Source organism: Chelmon rostratus, chromosome 18, assembly GCF_017976325.1.
Source record: "Chelmon rostratus isolate fCheRos1 chromosome 18, fCheRos1.pri, whole genome shotgun sequence".
Classification (NCBI taxonomy): Eukaryota; Metazoa; Chordata; class Actinopteri; order Chaetodontiformes; family Chaetodontidae; genus Chelmon; species Chelmon rostratus.
Window position 1 is genome coordinate 2,804,497 of NC_055675.1, and position 25,698 is coordinate 2,830,194.

The 25,698-nt window shown below is 43.9% G+C and overlaps 3 protein-coding genes across 3 annotated transcripts in view; all 3 read left to right on the forward strand.

Annotated features, from left to right (window-relative positions):
• The first annotated feature begins 1,548 nt into the window (after nucleotides 1-1,548).
• On the forward strand, nucleotides 1,549-6,482 carry LOC121622354 (probable G-protein coupled receptor 139). The gene is made up of 3 exons (XM_041959313.1): nucleotides 1,549-1,605; nucleotides 2,436-2,565; nucleotides 5,443-6,482. The coding sequence occupies exons 2-3, from the start codon at nucleotides 2,487-2,489 to the stop codon at nucleotides 6,480-6,482; spliced, it is 1,119 nt and encodes a 372-aa protein (XP_041815247.1). The 5' UTR covers nucleotides 1,549-1,605; nucleotides 2,436-2,486.
• A 2,311-nt stretch (nucleotides 6,483-8,793) lies between these two features.
• traf3ip2a (TRAF3 interacting protein 2a) lies at nucleotides 8,794-17,067 on the forward strand. Its single transcript, XM_041958808.1, has 10 exons — nucleotides 8,794-8,861; nucleotides 9,336-9,381; nucleotides 9,479-9,967; nucleotides 11,822-11,969; nucleotides 12,092-12,276; nucleotides 12,374-12,462; nucleotides 12,543-12,611; nucleotides 12,693-12,797; nucleotides 13,496-13,570; nucleotides 14,975-17,067. Exons 2-10 carry the CDS (start codon nucleotides 9,366-9,368, stop codon nucleotides 15,119-15,121), a joined length of 1,323 nt encoding a protein of 440 aa, XP_041814742.1. The 5' UTR covers nucleotides 8,794-8,861; nucleotides 9,336-9,365; the 3' UTR covers nucleotides 15,122-17,067.
• Nucleotides 17,068-20,682: 3,615 nt separating this feature from the next.
• The window catches only part of rev3l (REV3 like, DNA directed polymerase zeta catalytic subunit), a 74,201-nt gene continuing 69,185 nt past the window's right edge, over nucleotides 20,683-25,698 (forward strand). Inside the window, exon 1 of the mRNA XM_041958212.1 lies at nucleotides 20,683-21,212. Coding sequence (XP_041814146.1) covers nucleotides 21,074-21,212 — 139 coding nt within the window. The 5' untranslated portion in view covers nucleotides 20,683-21,073. The remainder of the gene's footprint in view (nucleotides 21,213-25,698) is intronic.

Sequence of the window (25,698 nt, forward strand, 5' to 3'; positions counted from 1 at the left end):
GCCCTGAGACCGAAGCAGCTAAATGGAATTTGGCCATTGTTAATGTTATGTGTTACACCTGTGCCCTGTGACGTTTCACACATGCCTCAGTGCCAGCTAACCTGGCTGGTCATCAGTGTGTCCTGCAGCGCTGCATGTCGAACAGCGTGGAGGTGTGAAGTGCCGGCTACAGGTGAGGTGAAGCTCCTGTAGAGAAACGGGACAGGTGCCAAGCCGACGCAGAGCTGAGCACAGCCTGGAGCAGGAGAAAAGAGCAGTTCCCTCTTTGTTTTTACAGACTTCTGCCCCTGTTTTCTCCCACTTTAGAGACCTCTTCTTTTGTAGAGACCTTTCTCATCTGTGATGTTTTCCAGTGTCACAGCAGGAAACGGTGAAAGTAATTTAAAAGTTCATAATAGGCCTGAACTGAGCCGTCAGCCAGCATGCACCAGAGCAGGCTGGCACACCTACGTGGCATGCTGCCATTTTTGAATGTTTTTACACCTGTGTCTGTGTGACAGCTCTGTTGTAGCTGTTGCAGTAAAGCGTCTCTCACCTCCCATTAGGAGAGTGTCCCAAACTGGTTTTCTTCTGGTATCAGCCAGCGTCTCCCGCCTCTGTTTGTCCTGAGCTGTTTGACTTCTGGATCGATACTGATGGCAGGTGTAAAGTGTGGGCTAATATTTGTCATGACCTCAAAACTCCTCGGTTCAACGGACACTTCTTGTCCCCCTGTGTCTCCCCTGTGGTCGGTCCCATCCTCTCCTCCGTCCTCGTACACTTGTTCCTGCTGTTGTCCTCAGCTCAGGCGCTTCCCTCTCAGTCTGGATTTCAGGACAGGAACAGCTGATCTGTTGTAGCTCCGTATGAGCACATGAGTACTAGAAATGCTTGACGACCAACTCTCTTTGTCTTGTGATAAGACTTAAAGAGTTTTTACTGAAAGGTGATCATTTTGTCGCTTACAAAAAAGTCTCAAAGTCAAGACTTGTTTTTTTTTTAGAAATAGCCAAAGCTGATCAGCTTTCACTAAGCCTTAATCAGGGTCTCAAACAGAAAAGCCCCAACAGCCATGTGGAGACTCGCCTTGAACGTTCATGTTTCACTTGTAGCCGTTAGACACGTTGACTTTTACAGGTTGACCCTGTTACCCTGCCCTCCCTGCAGTTCAGTCCTGCAGAGCATCAGTTTCCTTGACTGGCCAGAGGTTCAGTCTCAGTGCTGCCATCATGCAAACAGAAGGGAAACTTGCATTTCTCAAATCCATCAGTGGTTGTTATTTCTCTGGTTGCAGCTGGAAAAAGACGCACACACCTGTGTTGTTAGTTCTCCTAACGAACTGTTTCTCACAACTTTTTGCTCTTGTATTTAGTTTCATCTTGTGCTGTCAGTTATTGGCGTCCACTGAGCGTTCACATCAGCACATCATGTGTCAGGTGATGCTGCTCCCTCCTCCTGAAGCTTTATAGGAACGGCAGCTGGACCTCCTCTCACCCATCCCTCACAGTGTCACTGATGGTCTTATCCCTGTGAGGACGTGACCAGCTGGCGTTCACCTCTGTGGAAGACGCCACTTCTGTTTGACACCTTCACAGCTACAGAGGCCAGAGGTCCTGCAGACACCAGGTACGTCTGATTTTATCCATTTTAATGCTGGCAGCTTATGTTTTCACCCAGATGAGGATCATTAACCTGTGTGAGTCCAGATTATTGATAACACACTGTAACTGGACAGAAGGGGGAAGAGAGCATTTTTAGCTTTCCTTGATTTGTGAAAATGCTTTTTATTTAAGGTAAGTAAGTCTCAGCAAAACAGCCATTAGACAGAGAGCTGTATGGATCTGTGTGCGATCAAGTGGATCTTTATGTGCTGTTATTGTGTAACTGAGCGATTTTCCAGGCAGTTAGACACTGAAAAAAACACAACAGAAAGCTGCGCTGCCTCCTTCTCTTCAGTGGCTTTCAGGTGTGACCCACCCACAGCAAACAGATCAGCTTCATCATCCAGCGTTTACTGGAGTCATCAGCTGAACGCCTCAGTTTAACTTTGAATTAAACTTCTTATAAACTAACGTATGAGGAGCTGTCTCATCTCTGTGTGCAAGTTCAAGCACAGCTGAACAGAAACAAAGCCTAAAGCGATGGATAAACTGCTGTGTAGCTGGAAATCCACATCCAAATATCAATTAATGAATGTTTCTAAGGTGAACTGTTTAGTGTTTGTGTACTTGCTGACTTTATTGTTTTACATTTGAATAATTTGGTTGATAATTGTCAGTAATTCACTGCACGTTAAAGCCTCAGTTTTAGCAATTCAGCATTTGAATTCATCCCAGTTTCACTTCAATATCTCCAAGTAGTTTTCCAAATGATGGCGTAAAACACTCTGATCTGCAGAGCAGCCCCTCACCAGTATTTGTCCACTCTCCTCCTCCTCTCCTCCACCTCTCTAATAGCTTTATTGCAGGTATTAGCATGTGAGCTATTTGCCCAGCGGTGAATGAACCATGGAGGGATCCAGCGTCACCGTCTTCGTCACTGTTCAGAAGATTTACTACCCGCTCCTTTGCATCATGGGTATTCCAGGTTTGTATCTTGTTCGGTTGATACAACACATGATCAGGCACAACCTTATACTCTCAGGCATTAATCAGGAAGGCTTCAATTCCCTGCACACGATGACCCGCGGCCTCCATCAGGGCATCCATGTCAATAACTGTTTATTAATGAATGACTACAGCGAGCCCGCAGTTAGCCTGCTAGTCCCAGATTTTGGGATACACATTGTCGCTCAGACCCACATTCAGATAATACTGATATCAGTTTTGCAGATATAGCTTAGCTAAAAGACTGGAAGCTGGGTAGAACTGTTAGCTCTGCTCTGACTAGCGAAAAAATACACTTCCAGAAAACTGCACCACTGTCTTCGACACACACTGTATGGTGATGATGTGATGCTGTTTCCGAACCAACAGCTGCTGGGGGCATCAGGTTAAGGCCCAAGGCAAAGGCCGGCGTGAGCCGTCGATCAGCTCAGGTTTGATCAATTTTATCTTGGATTTATCCATTGCAGAGCGACACCCAATGAGCATCACTCCACTCGCTGATGCTTGCAGTACATGCATTCACACCAAAGAGAGGGTCAAGTGAGACCTCCATTTACATCTGCACATTTAAACACTTTGGACTCTGAGCTGATTTTCCTTTAGCAGTTCACACTGATATTTTCTGCTCACATTATTTCGTATCTTTGGTGTTTGCAGGAGAATCTGCTCTGCAGGATTATGAGTTGATATTGTACTGAGTTATGATTGAGTTAGCTCTAAAATATTTCTCATGTCTTGTTCTGTATGCTCAAAAAGATGACTTTCTTGTGATGACAGTCAAATCAGATTAGCCAAGAGACTAAAAATGGTGAATCATGGAAACGGATCAGATAAAATAAAAATGTATTAATCCCACGCCGGGGAAATTAAGTCATTACATGTGGCAAACAATAAAAGACAGACATAGGAAGATCAAATGAGTCCATAAAATATAGGGATACGGAACTAAAAACTGAAAATCAGCTATGTATATGTATGTTATAGAATAAGAATAACAGAATACTGCTGCCACAAGAGTATAAAATATATGTTTCCTTAATAATGTTGCACAGTAGAAGAAAAGATACAAAACAGTAAAAATATGTAATATTGCATAATATGAAAAGGATATGAGCGTATGTTGGCATAAATAACATTAGCGCAGATTTGTGATGTTTTATAGGAAACAACATCAACACAGTCTAATGTTATGTGATGCTGGAGTTGACTAATCTGACAGCTGTTGGAACGGAGGACCTGTGGTAGCATTCCCTCTTCCACACTGAGTCTACAGAGATGGAAAGACAACTCGAACATTATACTCAAATAAAGTAAAGTAAAAAGTAAGTCAGTAAAAATGACTCTGACTATACATTCCTTTTTTGAAATGATGAGTGTGGATGGGGGGTGATATATCTGCTGATATATGATGTCGCTAGTAAATTAAAGAACACCTTTAGGCTACAGTTGTAATAAATGTCAATCCGACAACAGTAGCCATCAAGCTCTGATGGTATGTACAGCCCATACAGACAGGTTTTACTGTCTGTGTGTACGCCTGACTATCTATTATAAAGATTCAACAGCCTTTGCCTGTGTAGCCTCGCCAGAATTAACCAGAAAAGAGGATAAAACTCAATTACACACACTTGACCAATAAATAAAAAGAGCTATAGACGCCGCAGCGGGTGCAACAAGCAATGTTAGGCCACACAAATGAAATAACTGCCACTTTAACGCTAGAATAAAACATCATAGCAGACAGCACAGTGATGAATAAACAATATAAACTCCACAGCAGCTGCAGCCACAAACGCACATATTAAAGCAAAGAGAGCTGCACAGTTTGTACACAGCACTTAGCATGCACGCACGATTCTACACTGCCTGCCAGCAGTGGTGGTTATTGATGTCTCTGCAGTTGTTTTAGGCTAATGTTACTCTGAGTGTCATTCTGTCAGCCTTTGGCACCACAAAGTCCTGGTTCAGTTTCTTTAGCTTCATTTAGGCAAACTGTCCTTAAACTGGGGAGCTACCTTCTTCCTCTCTCTTCTCAAATCCATTTTCAAAAAGCTTCATATCTCACCTTGGCACAAATGCAAAGGTCAAGGTGGAATAGTCCATTAAATGAGAAATGTGGGTGATAATAAACATTGGCCAGACCAGATATTTCATTGGAAAGGTTCACACTTACATATACACAGATTTATTTTTATCGATTCACTAGCCATGTTTTCTCAATCCAAAAAAACGAAACACTTCAGCTGATGAATGTCCTTTTATTTACACACAGAAACAGATTATTGTTGATTTATTAAAATGCTCCGTATGCACTCATCAATATAGTTTGCTCTAATCAATATGTCTATGTCAATGTGAAAGTGGTAATTTGTAGTGAGAATAGTTATCACCCAACTCTGCGATTCTGCATCCGTTTTAGGGTCTTTAGTGTCTTTTTTTTTTAAATTTTGCGCTCATAAATGTTGCTTCCAGTAGCAGCAGGCAGCTGTTTTAAGCAAATAAACAAACTAAACCAACTTTACCCCCCTGCCCAATGAGCAGATTGATAAGGTTGGCTGGTGAATATTGCTCTTAGGGGTGGGTGAAGACCAAACCAGAGCACACCAGGGATTAGACTTCCATTTGCCAGGTGGCCAGAATTACAACTGCCGTGAATGCTAATGCTGCCCTCTGCTGCTGGTTAAATGAGCCATTGTTTATCTTATGAGCTAATCTGCCTCTGTTCTCAGCTTCTTCTCCTGCTGCACTCAAGTGACCAACACAAAATCAGTTATTTTTAAAGTCACTGGTTATAACTGGAAGTATGACAAGGCAGGTGTCATGTGTCCATCTGAGCTTTTGTGTGTCTGTCTTCCAGCCAACCTCTTCACATTCTACATGATCTGCTTCCGTAAATGCGGAATGTCTGATACGGCCATCATTTACCTGAGCTGTCTGGCCATCATGGACACCTGCTACCTGGTGTGGGTGATACTCATTGATCTGACCCTCACCTTCTGGCTGCTGCAGCCCTTCTGGCACTCCCACCCCTGGTGTGGCATCTTGGGATTCCTGCAGTACGGATCCCTCTACAGCTCCTCCTGGATCGTGGTGGTCTTCACCATAGAGCGTTACCTCGTCCTCCGCAACACCGTGGCTAAGCAGCACTTCTCCCAGGCCTGGGTCACTAAAGTGACCTGCGTGGCTATCGTCCTGGTGTCACATCTGGCCTCTGTGCCGCTGGGCTGGATCAACGTCGTCACACCTGTCAACTTCACTGTGGTCGGAGAGAATGTGACGCTGCCCAGGTGTCATTACCGCGATGAGGCTTACTCTACCGTTATAGTGTGGATAACCACCTTCCTCTCAGGGGGAATGCCCATTGTGTTGGTCATCATCTTCAACTACCTCATCGGGTACCATCTGTGCCATGCCAGGAACCTCTTCACCAAGGAGGAGCGCCGCATCATGCATGGGAGGAGCACCAGGGGCATGTTGAGGAGGACCATCCTGCTGCTGGGCACCGTCTCCGTGGCCTTCGTCGTGCTCAGCCTGCCCCGCTTTGTCACATACTGCATCCTGAGGACCAAGTACAACAGCGAGAACTTCAACAGGAACGACTACAGCATCCCCATCAACGTGGCGGGGGACCTGGCCAACATGCTGCAGAACCTCAACTCCACCACCAACTTCCTGCTCTACTGCATGGTCAGCCGACGCTTTCGGCGGGAGCTGGTCCGCGCGGTGACTTGCAGGGAGTTGGCACGTGAGCTGGGCTCTGTCCTCACCCACACCACCATGAAAGTTTTTTCAGTTGTAGATCATAAGGCCTCGCCACCCAGCGACCACGTGACTGTGGTGTTGACCAATCTCAAACACAAAAACACCAAGATCAGACTTTCAAGCATTCGCTCTTGACCTTGGCAAGGCTGCTCAGTCCACCACTTCGGTCCAGACTTAAATATCTCAACAACATTTTGACGTACTCTCATGAAACATTGTACTGACATTCATGGTTCCCAGAGGATGAATCCTGATGACTTTGGGGTTTCACGTGGCGACCAGCTGGCGTCCAGCAGGTGATGCTACGTCAAAGTGTTCACTTACCGAGTAAAATATCTGAAAATGTAGTAGATGGATTGGCACACATTTCGGTGCATTAACATACATACATTTGCACACATATGTCATGGAGAAGGGTTGCAGAATTGAAAGCTTTATTTTGTTCACGTGGGAGGTGTCCAATCTGCATTTTCATGAAAAGTTGTATCTATAGTTATTGGGTGGATTTTTAATGTGTTTCATTATGTCTGCAATGTCAGATTTTTTTTATAGCAATCTGGTTGAAAAAGGCTGATGGACACATTAGAACAGAACTGCTGCTGCTTGTTAATAGGGAAATAACATATCCTCACTTAGACACAAGGACACTCTTGGTGCTGCTGTATTTCTTTTGTCTGTTTAGTTGAATAATCAGCAGCTGGTAGAAAACTCCACTCTTCCTGTTGGGAATCCAACCCCAGTCTTCCCCATGACAGGCGGAGATGCTGTGAACCAGACTAAGGACTGCTGCATTGCTACGTTTGGCACATAAATGGGCTGGTAGCGCTGGTCAAGTGTTTATAGGTAATACACAGACAGGAAGTATTTATTTTGAAGGACAGTGACACATATTTGCTTGTTCAGCTGATGTTTAGCACCCACTTGAGGTTCTGGGCAACGATTATGGTGCCCAGGAAGTGGAAGGACTCCACAGTGTCGACTGGGGAGTCGCACAGAGTTGTTAAGTGCATGAATTTAAAACATTTGGATAAACAGTGGTGGTGCTGAAAAGCAAGAGAGTGCAATTATAACCAAGGGTTGACATCCCTTGAGGCTGATGCGGCCAAATGTGAAATGACAAATTATGAATGATCAGAGCGTCATGAACCTGAAGGCAGCAGCAGCAGAGAGGAGAGAGAGAGAGCCCACTGATCCCAGTTCAGCTGTCAGGGTTCAAGGTTTCGCAGGTGAAGCACTAAGACGGAAGACAATGTAAGGATAAGATAAGCAAGGCCTGGCTCTGACTGGCTGCTGTTTAGCTAGATTGGCGGCTTTTTGTTCAACTTTTCATTTTTGTGAGGCAACCAATTACAGCCTGGACGGGGCGGGTCATTAAAAAAAGTTCACTACAGTAAACTTTCAAAATGTTAAAAACATTGTTGTGCATGGATACATGTGAGTATTGACGAGGTAGTACTTTAAATGGAGGAACAAAGCAAAACACATTATAAATGCTGGTTGTGTATTTCTTAAACTGCTGTATTGTCTTACTGGAACCAATATTATACAAGTGTCAGGTTATACAACACACTATTATATGAAATTATAATGAGTATAACCTATACTGACATTATACTATTACAATTAGTCTTTTTATTTAATGTTATAATATACTAATATACTCATTTTACTCATCCAGAAGGTCAGTAGACAGTAGATGTAGGATGTCAGTCATTGTGCCAATATGTTCTCCTTCGAGTCAGTCTACTTTTCTACAGTTATTGTTATAAATATTGTTCAGTAATCTTGTTCAGGGCCATTTTAATTCCCAGTCTGTCCCTGGAACATGGTTAACATTATACCTGCAAACCATGAGCATGTTATCATTGTCACTGTGCACATGCATTTTAACGTCAATGTTAATATTTAGCTCAAAGCACCACTGTGCCTCCACAGTGCTGCTCGTGTACACTTGTTTTGCCAATCATGCAATACAGATGAAATATGATATATATAAATGAATGAATGTGGATGATCAAGAGAAAGTTTAAAAGGCCATTAGAAATGACTGTCATCCAGGTGAGGTGCAGTCGTGAAAGGAAAAAACTGGACCTGCTGTCTAGCCTGGAAAATGTTGCTGCTCAACCAAAACTGCAGTGTGACATTTGGCAGGAGTGATTTGTCCCAAATAAAATTTAAATATATGACCAGTGGTGTAAATTCATGTCCATGCCTGGTCAATTGTTGACTTTTTGTTTTACTTCAATGTACTGCATAAGGATTCACGTGTCCTCTTTTCCAAGAGCAGCATGAAACGAGACCTGCCACCTCTCAAATGACAGAAACAGTTGAACCTGCCCGGCCACAGAATGCCAGCCCTGCTGAAGAAACAACCTGGCAGCTGCCGTCTTAATGCCCCGCATTATTTGCATAAACGGGTCACGAGACTTCCCAGCTTTGCATAGTGGGAATATTTCCTGTTTGCCTCAGAACAGGTTCGTGCTGTGCCTGACGAAAATGCAGGTCTAAGAACAGGTAGGTGTGGGAGTTCTGCTTTACTCTCTGTCTGGGAATTTAAAGGGAAAACGTCGTGGAAACCGTTAAAATAGCTTTTATTCGGCATGTTAGACGGCATACCTGACATACCTTTAGATCAGTGATTTTGACCTTTGTGCTAGTTGGAGGCGTCCGTGTTGTGTTACACCCAAACTCACCTCTAAAGCTACCTGCAGTGTTTCACACCTTTTCAGTGAGGGTCCAGTCTATATCAGTGAGCTCTTTACTTTGTACACTGTGCATTTTAATTTGTGATGATTGCTTTTACTGGTTGGCAGCGGCTTTGTTGTTCACTCAGTTGAAACTGGTTTTGTTTGTTTGTTGTCCTGCCACTTGTGCTTATGTAAGGTGTTGTGCTGTATGTGTCTCTTTACGTTGTCACTGAAGTTGTTAAGTTGTCATACTAAAAACTGTTGAATCCCTTTAAAATTGTCTTCCTTCACGCTTCACCAGAGGCGGCAGACTCTTTTCCTCGGTGACAAAATGGACTCTTTTCAAGGTAGAAAACAAAACTTTGTCAGACTCGCAGCTGCCATGAATCAAATGTCTTTCCGAGCGAGGTGCAAACCGGTTTTTCTGTTGGCTCATGTTGGCAGGACCTTGCCCTCATCACAGTGTTCCTGTTGAGATGGATGAGAGAATGACATCCTCCAATCTGGACTTGGCCTGGCCCCCGCCTTGTGAACAGTGTAGTGGACATGCAGAGACCAGTAGGCCGCAGGAACACGGCTATGAGGGAGGTGAGCGGGCGGCACGCGGTGTTGGCCAGGGGAGACTCCCTGAGAGCCAGAACCACGAGGAACCCATAGCAGCCTGTCACACCGCCCTGCCTCACTTCACCCTCTCCACGCACTCAGGACAGATGAACCGCCCCCACCCTGCAGCTGCTTGGCCTCCTGGTCTCAGACAGCCGTATCAACAGGACCACATGGTCTACCCCAGTCAAGGCTTTGCGAACCCTTCAAGCTTTCCCCAGGAGCGCTCTGTGGAGGAGGCAGAAAGCTTGGAGCCCCCTTTCCCGCTCATGTCTGAGGTTAACTGCACCCAGTATGTCCCACCGCGACACCTCGGAGCACGTATGCCCGGTCAGTGTGTGTATGTTCTTATATTTGATAATCTGTTACAGAAAGATGACAGATTATTTGACGTTTACTGCCAGATAAATGATACCTTTGACCACAAGAGTCATTTATTAATCAGCAGATGATGATAACAGAGTTTTCAGGGTCAGTTCACCCAAATTAGAAAAACACATTTGACATATATAATGACACTAATTATTCTTGAAGCGTCATGGGACACTAACATTCTCCACTGAGACCGAAGCAGATTAATTGGGCAATTTTAGGGCAAGAAGCTTATTAACAGTGTGTCACAACAATTCAACAGTATATATTAGGAATTAACATACATAAATAATACATGTGCACAAACATAGATGTAGATTTCTTTGGTGGATGTCATGTCTGCTGATATTTTTTATTTAATTAAATCCAAACTTGTTAAAGGATCAGTTCACCCAGATCACACACAGATATTTTCTCTGTCACCTCTGGTCATATCTATCTGTTCTCCACAGCAGTGGGGGTGAATGGACTTTCGTTGGTGGTGTTCACATCACTGAAATGTAATGTTTAAAACTTTCAGCAGCATGTTGCAATTACTCCAGACATAGTTTCAATGAAAACTGCTCGGAGTGAGGTCTGTAGAAATAAATAGGACACTGTGTTCCTGCTAACTCTTTAAAAATGTCATTTTCAATGCAGCAGCATTTTGAAATCAATGACTGAATAAATTTGACACCCTTCCAGCAGCGATCAGAGACAGATATACATCGAAATTACCTGCTCGGCAGGAAATGTGTGTTTTTGTTGTTTGGATGAACTGATCTTTAAAACGAAACCACGTATGTAACTTCTGAAAGAGGAATAACACACTCACCCTCTCAAAAACATGAAAGAGTGAATTCATAAGCAATAAACTCACCCTCGCTCAGCTCAGTAGGCTCCGCCTACAGCCTCACCTGGGCTGCTGTGACCAGGAGCTCTCAGTTGCAGCTAATGTTAGCAGACTTTATGTGGATTTCGCTGTATTACTGAGTCACTTGTGACTTGATGACTCTGAACCTCACTTGTGGCCACAGTGGCTTCTGTTCAACAAAGGTTGGCTAGGCTCACCTTAATTAGCTTAGATACTGGCCTTCTATTAAATTAGCAGACATGTTTTTGACAGTATTTTTTGTGCCTTAATGTTAGCATGTAAGCTAAGCTAAGATGTTATCATCACCATTGTGCGCTTGTTAGCATGCAAGCATTAGCATTTAGCACTCAGATTCACGGTGCCAAAGTACGGCTTCACAGAGCTGCTGGCGAGGCTGTTCACTCTCAGTCTTGTTGCACATCACCGTCTTATCTATAGCCAGTTGTCCTTGCTGTTGAGTAGGTGGGTCAACTTGTCTTAATGAGCTGTTCACCCTAAAATAATTTCATTTCTGTGGGTCTCAGTGGACACTTATAATGTCCCATGGCACTTATGTAATACCTGGTGTCATTAGCAGTGGGCTAGAATTAATTTTTCTGCTATATTCTATTAATCTTTTTCACAAATACTGAATATTATTGAATACAATTGGCTGCAGGCAACATCACTCTACAGATATTCACATTGGCCTTCAGAAACCTGAATCTGTTATTGGATTGTGTTCTGAAAGTAGGACAAACGACACCACTACGCGCCATAATTGGAACATTTGATTTGATTCTTCACAGATCAAGTAATCACAACATCTGTGATAGATTCAGTTTTAAAGTTGCCTCCCCACCCTGTTAGGTGTCACTTGGCCGCCGTGTTTCTGTTGAGTCTGCATGATCTCATTACTGCTGAATTGGAAACTGCCCGAACGAGGAATTTAATGTCTGCTCCTGCACATTTCTCTGCAGGCCCCGGTCCAGCGCAGGGGAGGTTTCTCAGACAGTGTGCGTGCTGCCCTCCAGCAAATCTGGCCCATCTCAATAATCATAATCGTCATTATAAACACGATTACCCAGCGGATCCACACCAGGAGCCTCAACACCCTCGACAGTCATGGTATGAGAGCGATTCCTCTCCCGTTTGTCAGTATGATCTGATCTTTTCAGCACCGATTCAAATGATGCTTCCCAGATGTCATATGGAAATCTGTGATTATTCCTGATTCTTTCCCTGCACAGGAATCCCCCCCGTAACAGGCTGCAACTTCAAGACGCACCAATTCCCCCCCGTGGATCTGCCCCGCAGTGTGTGAACCCTCCTAGAGATGTGCTGCATGAGGTCAGTGTGAACCGCTCCTTCCAGGCTGGTCCGGAACTACCAACAAGGGAGATGAGGAGGACCGTCAGTCTCCCTGAGGAGTGTAGTAAGTCTCAGCGATGTCACTGCATGTAGTGTTCCTCAGCTTAAAGAGTGTGTAAGGTACAGTTAAGAATGTTTCACTTCCTTTTCTCATTCAACAGGGAATGTTTTCATCACATATTCTGTGGACACGGCCAAAGAAATTGTTCCTTTTACAAAATTTCTGAGCGATCACGGATTCGTGCCAGCAGTAAGTCATGTCATCACCATCACCTTTGATTCTCAGTGACTCTCCATCCAAACACTCACACTCTGCCTGTCCCTCGATAGCTCGACATGTTCGATAGCGCAATCCGAAGAATGGGCATCACCAAATGGATGGACAGATTCTTGAATGATGTAAGTCTGAGCATCAGAGAATCAATCACGCTGCAATCTGTAGTCTTCTGCAACAGCTGACGGTGAGATGTCGTTTTCCAGAAATCAGTGCTCATCATCGTGGTCATCAGCCCGATGTACAAGGAGGACGTGGAGGGAGTTGGACATGATGAGCATGGCCTGCACACCAAGTACATTCACAATCAGGTGGGAGCTCACATTACTGCCGACGCAGCCGTCAACAGCTGAGGTAGAAATGCCTGCGTGAAATATCGCCCTCCTGCGGCAAACTCATGTGGTTAAACTGCCTCTGACTAAATGTCAGTTGGAGCAGGAGAATGAGGGAAGGCCTACTGGGACTTGAAAGCAGGGCAGTCCATTTCCCAGCTCCACCCAGTGTCCCCACACTCGCAGTCCCACAGTGTTGGTGTGTCGCAGGTGGTGAAGCAGCCCAGCTGTGGACCTGGAAAGCTGTCACAGCTCAGTGGTGCTAAGTGCAATCACTTCTCTCTGTAAAGGCTGGTGGTTGTTCTCAGAGAATTCATCAAATGTGAAAATGAACAATCATGTTGATGATTTTATTGTCAACCAAAGAGGAAAATTAGCTCCAGTTTCGAAACTGTGACCAGCCAGTATTTCCTATTTACTTTTTCAGACTGCAATGCCTCAGTGAGTGTGTTTAAACAGATGAACCAGGCTACAGTGTATCAGTGGCTCCTATTCAACATCCAGCAAAAGACAGATGCATCCACGTCGTCTCCACGGAGACAGATGCTAACAATGTTAACCAGACAAAGATTAAAGGAGCGGTGTATTGATTTTTAGCCTGTATTATTAAATAAAGCACCTGAGTAAGCTTGTGGAGTACTTTAAGCACTGAGTATCCTCTTTTCCCGTTGGTACAGATCCAAAATGAGTTCATTCAACAAGGCTGCCTGAACTTCAGACTGGTGCCAGTGTTGTTTCCTAATGCAACCAGGGTAAGTACAAACATAGTGGAGGGTCCTTTCATGGAAGGAGTATATGTAACAAAAATCTTATGGTCTTCATTCAACTTCCTTTTCTGAACAATGACCACGTGAGGTATGTGAGAAAACTAGATTTTGGTGAACTGGATGTTTCCAATCACCCAACCAGCAGGATGGAAAATTAGCACAAGCCAAGAGCCAATGGTGATAAAGTAAGAAAGTGGCAGACAGGTTTCAAACATGAAATAATATTTCACTGCTGAGTGGCCGGTGAACATTTATCTGTTATTGGCTGGTAGATGTTCACATTTTAGGAAGTTACCCAACCCCCCGCTCACCACTAACCAGGACAGCCACCTCAGGACCAAGGCCACAGAGGCTGCAGTCGACCTTTCCCACAGCTGACACTTTGACATGCCACAGTAAGAAAAGCATGAGTGTAAACCATCATTTAGCTGCTCCAGATTTCAGGGTCCCGCCGTTGTGCGTGCTGGCTCACTGTCATGACTTAATGGGACTCACATGGCCACGCGGTCGCCACTGTCTGGATTTTGATTCCAGCCGGCCTCGTTGTTGCATGTCATAACCCGCTCTCTCTCCCTCCTTCCTGTCTGCCTCGTCATCTGTCGCAACACATAAAGGCAAAATGATCACGTCAGTGACATTAAAACCACAGATGCTCCTCCACCAGTGTTGTATTTGGACTAATCGCTGCATCACAAATAATCAAAAAAACCCTTTTGTGTTGGTAGTGATGTATAAATGTCTAACTAAATCAGTGGCGTACCAAAACAAACCATAATGCTTTGAGGTGGTGTGCACTGAGATTATTGGCAGAAATGTTTTGGATGAAAGGTTCAACCACAGGACGGTCAGTGGAATGCTGAGTGGGACTCCAGCTGTTGTGTTTAGATGCTCACTATGAACTGTTTCACTATCGAACAGAGTCTGTGGAAAACCCCATGTTCCCAAATTTAAAACAGCTGTCACCATGGATACTACTGCATAATTTGCACATCTAGATATTGCGTCATTGTGCTGTTTCTCTGCACATGCAGAACATCCTCCCAACAATGCTCATATGTCACAAAGAAAGTGGACACTGTTTAGCTTTATAAGCTATGCTATGCTGTTGGCTAATAGGTATAACTGATTTCAGGGACTTTTTTAACCACATTGTGTGTATTTGTTAAAGAGCATGGAAAAGCTGCATGTTTTTTTTTTTTAAACTGTGTTTAAATCAGAAGTGTGCAGCTGCTATTTGGGTAAAAGACAATGTATTATTTTACATAATGCATGCACTGTTAAGGGATCAGGGAAAATGTTAAGGTGACTAGGCTACATCTCTGAATGACATCCTTATCGAACTCCACCCACTGACCCCCTCTGCTGCTCTGCTCTGTGTCTGTGCCACAGGGACATGTCCCCAACTGGCTCCGGAACACCAGGATCTACCGCTGGCCCCAGGACACCATGGACCTGCTGCTGCGCCTGCTCAGAGAGGAGCGCTACATCATCCCACAGCGAGGCGGTGACCCCACCATCACTGTTCGTCCCTTCTGAGAGAAGCTGAAAAGAGCAGACGCTTGTGGAAACTAAGCAGCTCAATGGGAATGGCTTGTTTGCTCACCATGCTGTAGCGTGGCTTGATGAGGACTGCTAGCACTGCAGCAGAGTGATGTTTTCCCTCTGTCGCTTTTTTTTTACATGCAGGTTTGCTGCTTGAGCTGTCATTAATAATTCATCTGAACATTGTTTCTAATCTCACTACATACTCTGGAGTCCATTCAGTCTTCTCACATGATGAGAACATTTGAAATGAGACCCAACACAGAACATTAAAAAAAGCTCCATGCACACTGTAAAGCCTGAAGTATGTCGAGAGAATATTTATACACTTTTACAATGTTTAATTAGAATTCCTGTTGATGCATTTTGAGAAGCTAAATTGATTGTTTTAATTTGCCCTGACATAGCCAGAGGCCACCTGTTATACACTGGCAGGAGTCATGTATAGGGTCTGGCCAATCAGAGCCCCTGCTGCTGCTTCATATAGAGGTAGCACATATCTTATATTTTTTGCAATTGAAGCTGAATTATTTGTTTGTTTATTTGCCTCAGGGGCTGTAAACACAACATTAACATATCATCACTTTAAAAAGTTTCTGTGGTGAAAGTGTTGGCAAACAGTTCCTCTTTTATTTAGAGCAGACACATTAGCATTCATTTGGAGTCATATTTGTGGCCAGCTGAAGAATTGAAATCTATTATTCACTTTCCAGTTATTCCCCACAAACTCCTGTCTCTTTAGCTGCTGAATGCTCCACCAGATAGCTGCTAACTGTGTCTGCGTGCTGGCTGACAGAGCTGAAGCGCTGCCTGCAGCCAGGCGATCATTTGCTGTCAAAAACATGTTAGAAATGCAGTTGCACGAACAAAACTTTCCTTTTATATTTTAAGACGTCTGATTTGAAAGAAAACGTATAATCAAGCAAATGACACAGTGGTAGAGCTGATTAATTCCTTAGTGTATTCTCCAGATTAAACCTGGTGAACGTTATGAGCATGACATAGAGGAAAGGCTCAAAGTATTCGTCTGGTGTTTTTTGTATTTGACCATGAGTATTACAAAATACATGATATAACTGGTGTGTAACAATATATACATATGTACATAGTAGGATGATAAGTAGTGATGTAGGCTACCGACAGAGATTAAAGATGATGCATCCCTCTGTGTCTCATCTTGCCTGTTGGGGTGCCTAACCATCGTCTCCACCTCCCACAGGGGCTGGCTTTATGTCTTTCCCCAGTGTCATTCCCTCTCAATAACACGTGTTTTAGCAGGTACCAGACGGATCCTGTTGAGCATGAACCACATCCTGCTTCACCTTTGTCCCACTAGCAGTATTCTTCAAAGCTGACACTCATACAATCAGTCACTGAGTCATAGCCAAACCTTTGCGTTCATCGGGCTGGCCCCGCTTCGCTGCGGGCCAGACATAACCTGACAAGTTTATATTTTATTTTGTATTATTATTCAATTTGAACATGTTATTCATTATTTGAGTAGTGGCAGTGGCATATTTCAGTCTTCACTGTACACCAGCTGCGTATTTCGTGGTGATGCCTATAGTTAACCACAAGGTGGCAGCATTTCCCCAATAATGACAACACTCCCAGCCTTGGTCACTTCCTCATGGCAGTAGCTCTAATATCCATTTAGCATATGTTAATGTTATTAGTGCTATGTTTTATAAATGCAATTGTTTTGACTGACTGGTGAGGATAATTTGGGGGGGGGGTTGTGATTGTGATAAAGGATCTGTAGAGGGGGCACAGGAAGTCTGTCCATATGTCGAACACCAACTCCCTGATAAGCCCTGAACTTCATCATTTGTGGCCTGTCAGTGTGCACAGACTAGTTCAACGCTGTAAGCCAGTTTAACAAACCTGACAAAAAAAATGATTTACTCACATCAGTGTGTGAGGGGAACCGTGGTGATGTCCAGGCTTTTATCAGCTCCTGCAGGAGGGTGCTCTGTAAACACGAGTGCTGCCAGTACCAATAAATCCACTGTTTGTTATTGTTCCAGGACTTGTGCGCCACTACACTCTGCCTTATCTGGTGAGTCCAAAGCAACCAGACACAGATATTTCCCCTAAAGGGCCTGGATCCGCTATCCATGTACCCTGCTGCTTGTAAAATACACTCCGAACACGGGCTCATTTTATGATTGTTTCCGTACATCAACGGTATATCCATGACGACAAGCATTAGTCCTGCTAAAGTGGATCAAAACAATCTTGATTCACGTCGAATGAGAAGTCGTCTTGCTCTAGTATTTTTACGTTTTACATCCAATGTGGATGGGACACATCGGCACAAGCAGCAGTTGTTGGGGCTGAACTTTGATGCTTCAGCAAGAAGGCGGTCAGTCTAACAGTGAGGTCGGCCTGCCCCCGTCACTGCAGCGTCAGCGTCAGGAGTCATAGTGAAACTATGACACTGAAAAGAACATGTCGCTGCAATTTTGTAGGATCACAAAAACACAAAGCGAAGCAGCCTTAAAAGATAGACCTTATTGTTATTATCTGCCCTCTCTTCCTGATTGGGGATGCTCAGGTTGTTTGTTTCCTACACAGGTGAGTGGTGTCTTTACGACTAACATTTCATTTGGACATTATAGTTAGGCAAAAGAACAAACCTTAACATACAGTAAGGTGATCATACTAGCTTTCTCCAGACCACCTCAGCTGGCTGCGAACACCAAACCCAAACAAATTACAGCATTCGCTGGGAAGAGGTCAAAGGTCACTGACCGGGAGGCAGTGGACGGTTGGAGGAAGCTCAGGGTGGACATTCACGTCAACAGCGCTAGAAACCATCTTTGAACTGAGACAGGGGTAACCATCTCCCTCCATGTATGATCCACTGTTATCACATGACTAGAGTTCCACATTTAGATCACATGATGACACCTGAGTGATTCTTAAGACAACAATACAAACTCCATCTGGTATGGTGAGGTGTGGCTGGAAAACACGAGTAAGTGGACCTTGAGTTTGGGATTTTGGACAAACCCTGTCATGCTGGGATTGGATGGACATTTTGTCTGGACATTGACAGTTCACCCCTGCCATCATCATCATTGAGAAGTACACACACTCAAACATGAGTAGAAAATTGTACTTTCACCATCAGTTTGAGGCTCATCCCCCACTGAGGCCATCCATACTAAAAATCTATGCACTCAGTGTAGTGGAGAGCACTTTGGATAAAAGCCCCCACCAAACACTGCATTAAATATGGCATATATAATGTTTCTGGATTAGTTAGATGTTAAATGTGTCCCTCATATGCGCTCATAGACCTCAGGCATGCTGCTGGCAAACATAGGCAGACGCCTGCTGATTCGCTCATTAAGAGGGCCAGGCTCTCACTCAAGGTCAGCACACACTCGGGCAGACAGAGGTTCCCTCTCCATCTAGATGAAAATGCTAATGAAACATTTTTCATCATCTGGCAGTCGTTGACTGCGATGTCCCCGGCATGAACCGGACCGAACCAACTGTTTGGAGCATTATGGCTCCAAACAGAGGAGAAAGCAGCGAGCTCAGCACATCCTCGGCTGCTGCCTGCCATGTACGGGCCATTACAGGCATCTGAGTGGAATACTGAACAGCCGCAAGATGTGTAGCAGGAAAAAAAAAAGCCATCGTACACACATCCAGTGACGTGCTGTGCCTGCGGGCTGACTCGTGGAGTCACAGAAAAAATATGCTTCGGAGGTTCTAAAAGATCGAAAAAGATAAGGTTATCATTGATGAAGCCTTGCTGGAAACGTGTGATTCATCTTTAACTCTAATCAGTTTCAGAGTTCAGACATTCACAGAGATTTTATAAATTGTACTTTGATGCTCAGTGCAGAAATCTTTTCACCTTTCTGAATAAAATAAAGAATTTCCAGAGGAGCAGAGCCCTACTCAGGATTTTACAAATACTGAGGTCACAAGTCCTAATTCCCTCAGTGCTACCCCACCCCAAGAGATTTTCAACTGACAACCAAGTACAGTATATTGGATTTCATATCCCTATAAAATGGCCTAAGTGCTGTTTCAATGCCTATTGTTGTCCTAAAAACAGGCATTTTAACAGTTAAATCAAGAAAAATGGTTATGACACATACAAGAACACCGTGTCCTCTATCATTTCTGTATGGATTTGATGTATCCTTGTGTGATGTGCTTTTTGTTTGATGTATTCTTGGGAAGCTTTTTCTTTCCCCAATTACAGGAAATATATCAGCCAGTAAGAAATGTGTTCCTTACCAATGGGGCAAGTGAGGCTTTCCAGCTCTTTGATCTGTGTCTGTTTTTGTTTTGACGATGCAGTGGCAAATGAGGTGAAATGCCTTCAAGCTTTACATCAAGTTCCACAATACTGTTTCCTGTTTCCCTGGGAGGTGAATTTAGTGACAAAATAAAAGTCTGTTAAGGGCATCAGTTTGGAATGCTTTCTGCAGTACTGCTTGGGCTTCATTCAGTTGTTGCACTTCAATTATTGAAACTTACCAAGCTATCAGATGCAAAGAAATAAAGATACAAGATGTTTTTTTCCACCTTTTTCCCTTTCCTTATTCATGATCTAAAGGTTATTTTCCATCAGACCTGTAGTGCAATCTAAATATATTACTGATATCATATTACACAAATGGTGAGTTAGGTATGAGCCCAAGCTTCCTGTGCAAGTTTAAATTGATGCATGGTATAAGTAACCGATCAATGACTAAGCTTTCAGTCTGGTTTAATGGACACTCCTTATCCTCAGGGGTGTCTGACCTGCTCTAACTCATTTTCCATGATGAATACATTTGGATCTTTAGATAGTTTAGATACCAGCTTTTGTACACTATGAGTGGTGTGTTGTTTTTTCATACTTTACCACTTTATGTTTCCACACATCAATACAAGTGGCATGAACATGCTAGGATCTGTAATTTGTCCATTGCTGAGACAATATAATAGTATTGCCAGTGCAGACGCAGACATTTTCAATCTTATTTTGAAAATGACAAACCGGATATTGCCGGTGAATTCATGGACATTTAGAATTTTCCACAATTTGTTGCAGACAAGGATCCTTGAGAACAAAACGCCAAAAACACTGTTTATTCAATCCTGCGGTTTTAGCAAATGTTTCGATGAAAGACATCCAAGACGAATATAATCCGTCTGGTGGCGACATAAACTTCTGCGAACTACCGTGGCTAGCCGGCTCGGTAGTAGGCAGGCGATAAAAGCAGCAGATATACCTGTCAGTCTATAACTACTGGCCATAAACAACGGTGCCAGCTGTGAATCTTCCTAAATAAATCAGTTATTTTCTCTCTGGTGCTTTGTCTGTCCGCGCGGGTGGCTCAACGTCGCCTTTATTCTGAAAAATGTTGTCGGAAGTACTGTACGTCTGCATGCTGCCTAGCTTTCGTCCCCTCGTAGGCTGGCTAACATGGGCTAGCCTGTTATGGAAGAAGGAGCACAACTGAGGGGCTGTCTGAGAAAGCGGGACTGGCTGGGACTAGTTCTGAGGCGTGATTTGGAAAGATAACGCTACATACCGGAAGCCTGCGGAGCGTCTTCCTGGCTGAAAACAAAAACACCATAGAGAGAGCTAAAATCACGGGACAGCTACAATCACAAGTACAACATGGACCCGACAGCTGCGGAGCGTCCGATAATTACCCGCCGCTGTCGAGTTTAGCTCTCGCCGACCGCAGCTGAACCTCAACGGCGGCGGCACCGCGGGGCGCGCTGAAGCCACGGGAAGCTTTGTTAGCGTTTTTTTCATGGGACACAACCGGGCTTCCCCTCCGCTTTGTCGTCGTTTTACCGCCGTGACAGCATCCCCCTCGGCTGGTCTCGGCTGGCCGCCGAGGTCCTCGCATCATATGGACTCCTAACATTAGTTTTTTGGCTTTTCTGTCGGTTGGCCCCTCTCTGACGGACGCGGCAGTCATGTTTGCCGTGCGGATCGTCACCGCAGACTTCTATCTGGCAAGTCCCATTAAAGACCTGGACGTCTGCTACTCTGAATTCAGGGAGAGCGACGTGAAGAAAGTGCCGGTGGTGCGGATATTTGGAGCAACACCCGCAGGTTAGCCAACTCTTCTGTGTATTTTGTATGTTTTTCTCTACCGTTGAAGCTAACGGCTGTGCTCTCTTGCGACCCTCCACGCGGCATGTTACGTGTTTGCGGCTGCTGTTTGGACACGCGCGCACACCAACACGTCCGCGCTGTATTGTGTAGAGGAAATGTGATGGGTCGAGCATGCACAATGACGACAGGAAGATGATTTAGGGTGTTGACATATTGTACTAAGGCGGCGTGCACCGCTTTTGCTTTGAGTACGGGCTGCCTGCAGCGGTGGGAGTCCTCCTCTGCTCCCCCCTCCTCACACGGCTCTGCTTTGTTTTCCCTCCCCTGCTCCATCATGGCACGGCGGTGGCGGACACCTCTGGCTTCAGGGCTCTACCTGCCACATGTGGCATTCAGGGACACCTTACACATTTCCCCTAATGGTGATTTATTGCAACCTGTGGAGTGTGGACAGGCGAGACCACGACATACAACAACATCCTCAATGAGCTTTTCATTTTTTCAGTGTAATACAAATAAAAAGACAGATACAGATGAAAGGAAACGAAACTTTGTTCCTCCCCTTATTGGAATTGGGCGACTGCAGCAAGATTAGCGACCAAGAGCTAGTATATCAGTAGCACAGATTGAGACCAAATGGGGCTAAATTTGTGGTTCTGTAAAAGCGCTCTGGTGTCATTTACGTGTTCTATAGGAGACTGTAGAGCCTGAAGTGGCAGGAGCCACCATGACAGTACATTAGTATGCAGGATGTAACAATGAGGGGGACATGATGATGAATGAATGAATGATAACAGAGTCCTACATTGTGAGAGAATTAATGTGCACTGCATATTCACATTATCAATGTAGACTTAAAGACTTATATTTTAAGAAAATGTCATGTAAACGCGGGGCTAAGATTTCCAGGAGATTTGTGTTTTATTTGGGATTTGGCACATGCCCTGCGCTGTAATAAATCCATTACAGCCGAGGCACTCTGGGTACCTTAATCCCCACGCTGCAAAACAATAGAACCATTTCCTGCACAATGGCATGGCATTATCACCCCAGCCAAATCCTCTTGCGATTGCTGTGCCCTCTCTTCAACCCTATTTGGCAGGTGAAAACACCATTGCAGTACAGAGACAGTGTATATTTTTAGCAGGGTTAGTCCCGGGTGGGGAAAATAGGAGGCTAAGTTGTCCCCCATGCTGTGGCAGTGCTCCTCTGCAGGACGACCCGGAGCAGTGTCCAGCAGGATGTACTTCAGTAAGGATTAAAGGATATAGAGCAGTACTGTGGGCCAGGGTTAGGGTGTCAGGTCTAATTTGGTTCTGTCATAAACCTGCACGTTCGCATGCGGTTGCACTGATATGAGGGGGCTGCACACTCACTGCAGCAGAGGCAGCCTGGGTAGCTTGTCAGTGAATTAATGCTGAAGAGCAATTCATCAACACTGATTGAAGCACAATAACCCCAATGCACACAGCGTTGCAAATAGGCTCTACAGTTTGGAGATACAGTGTACTGATATGGGATTCATTTCATGATGCTAGACGGGATGCTGTCCTGGATTTGGTCCTGAATCATAGGATAGATTTAATATCATAACATCATATTATTAATTTTTACTTCCCTTTCCTGCTCAGGTTTTAAGGCTTGCACTATTGTTTAGTGGTGCCATTTCTGAGCTTGATCCAGTGAGTAAAATTAATAAGGTTTGGTCTAGAGCTGATGAATTGGAAAAGCAAAAATTCATAACAGTGGTTTTCCTTTGTCTCACTTGATAATATTTGATTGGTCAGAAAATACAAGCAATATCAAAATGTCACCTTGGGCTTCAGGAAATTGTAATGGCCGTTGGATAGGATCCACTGCATATTTAGTGTTTTTTGTTCGATACATGACCGATATAATTGATTGACAATAACAAATGTTGTGGATTAACTATGTGTCCATCAAGTAATTAATTAATATCAGCTAATTGTTTCAGCCCTTTGCCATATTGAGGGAAAATTATGGTATTTTTTTCAGCCTAGGTCTTTACATGATTGTAGTCATTCTGACTATAGATCATGGTGACTTTGCACTTAACTGGCTGGTTGATCCCCTTTTCAGTTAACAACATCAGCCAATCCAATTAGCTATTCTTTGTGTTGTGCTTTCAGTCAAAGAGATACATGATCAGTAACCATTATTCACAATTGTCACATCATTCAGAATGTATTTGTTTGATTTTAGCACAGTTTTGCAGAGAAATTGTTGAGGTATGCAGCGGTGAAATGATCTGTTTCTGATAGATTTTTTTGTTACACAACCGTTGTTGTAAAAATGTAACTCTTCCACCGCAGACTTTTATTTGACAAAGCAGGAAATGCGCAGGTGTAATTAATAACATGATCGCTTGTGTTCCGCTTGTGTCCTTTGCCATTCAAATGAACCAGCATGCACAATACCAAAACCAACATGGAATTCAGCCAATGTTAATATAACTATTAAGGAAAGCATCTCTGTACGCCAGTCAGCCTGTCCATCGATTTTTCTCGACAACTGTCCATCCAGCTTCACCCTTGGCGGGTCTGTTGCTGAGGGCCTAAGGAAGAGCAGTGTCGAGTGTGAAGCAGTTTGGATGAGCAGTTCTTGAGAGCCATAAATACAGAAACACTGCCCTGCATTACTGAGTTTAACCGACAGTTGGTGACTACGTTAGGGCTCGGGTGACTCATTGGTGTAATCAATGTCATCGATTACACCAACGATGCGTCGCAAAGATGTCTGTGCCCAGTCAAAGCCTCCGGAAAACAAGCTGCAGCAGAATGACCTCGCACACAATCGTCTTAAGAGACCCAACAATGTGTTGCTCTGTAAGCTCTGCAATTTGGGAATTACTGATCACAGCAGTACAACTGCAATTGCCAAATACTAAAGCATCCCAGAGAGCTTTGTCAGAACTGCAGCGGCAGTAAGACATCATCATCCTGTTTCATTTTTGTCCCCACCCAAGCATGATACTGCATATTAGGATTAGCAACACATAGACCGTGTTTCTGCTAGTAGTAGTCACTTAAAATTGATTTTCTAAACGTAATAACATTATTCGGCTGTTTTCTATTTTCTGTTGACTTGATTGAATGACTGTAACAATGGCTTAAAGCGATGTTACAGACTGTTGTTACGGTCTCTGAATGGTTTAAATTATTGTCTGTGATTTGCTGAACTGTAGTATTCGGGTTAATAACGTTTTTTAATTGTGTATTTTGACACTTTTAATATATAGCATGATGCATTTTGCGTTTCCTTTGTGCAGTGTGTGTTTGGCCTAAATTCAGTCAATTAAATGTCATTTAACAAAGAAGTAGAAGTAACAATGATTAGTATTTTTAGTAATTTAGGTGTGGCTCTTGTTTTGGGAACATCGCTATCGTTCTAAGTTATCTGTGTAAAACTGGTGGTGTCTTGTAATATTTTCGTGTTGCTAATAAAGCTCAACAAGGAAAAAATACTGTATGGCACGTACATACTGTACATCTGAAACTATTGGTCTAGAACTGCAGGGGCTCACAAGCAGGTCAAAGATATAGAGAAAGCTGCGAGCAGCAATACTGGAGGCCAAGCAATTGGCCCAGTCCGAGTAGTAGTGGTATTAATTACTACTGTGCTTTCCTGTTGTGGTATGTGAAAATGTCTGCTGTGCAAAAGGTGGTACAGATGTGATAATTGTCATAACAATGCTCCTGCTTTCCTTCCATTTTGTGGTAATGTTTGACCCATGTGTGTTGGCACAATATCTTGTTTGAAGCCTGTATAAATGCCTACACATCTGATCCTGTCTAATTGGTCAACACTAATGGTTAATGCATGTTGCATTTAAACACATGTCGTGCATAAGTACACATACAAACACAGTTGTTGGTGTTGTTTCCTTGTTATACTGTATAAATGGTTTGAATCAGACTAAATGAAAAAGTGGTGAGTCTGTAGTTTGTGTGCTGTGGTGGGTTCTGCAGATCTGCACAGTTTGACTCTCCTCTTGCTCAGTTTATGTATTACTTCTGGTGAGCTGGAGTCAGAAATAAAATTACATCACCATCTGGAAGACATTGAAGTGGAGGGAGTTCTTTTTCTTTCTCTGTGCCTCAGAAACAGGCCACACCTCCCCAAAAGGAGTTATGTTTTAATATTTCCTGTTGCCTTCATGGTGATTTTCTTTATTGTCTGGCCCGAAGGGAGGAATTCATGAGCAGTTTTGCTTAATGTTTGTCGGCTTTTATCTCATCAGCATGTTTACCCCGGTGTAAGCGGTCAGCGGTGCATGTGCACCATGTGGCTCTGCCTACATCCCCAGGCCTCATATTCCCTGTCCTTCCCTGACCTAAGCCATGCACACTCCCACCAATCACTCCTGTGTAATTTGATGCTTCGCTTCCTGATCTTTTCCCCCCTCCCATCTCTTTGTTAGCATTCAGCCAGCCTGACTGTGTTGCACACATACTGTTCGTGC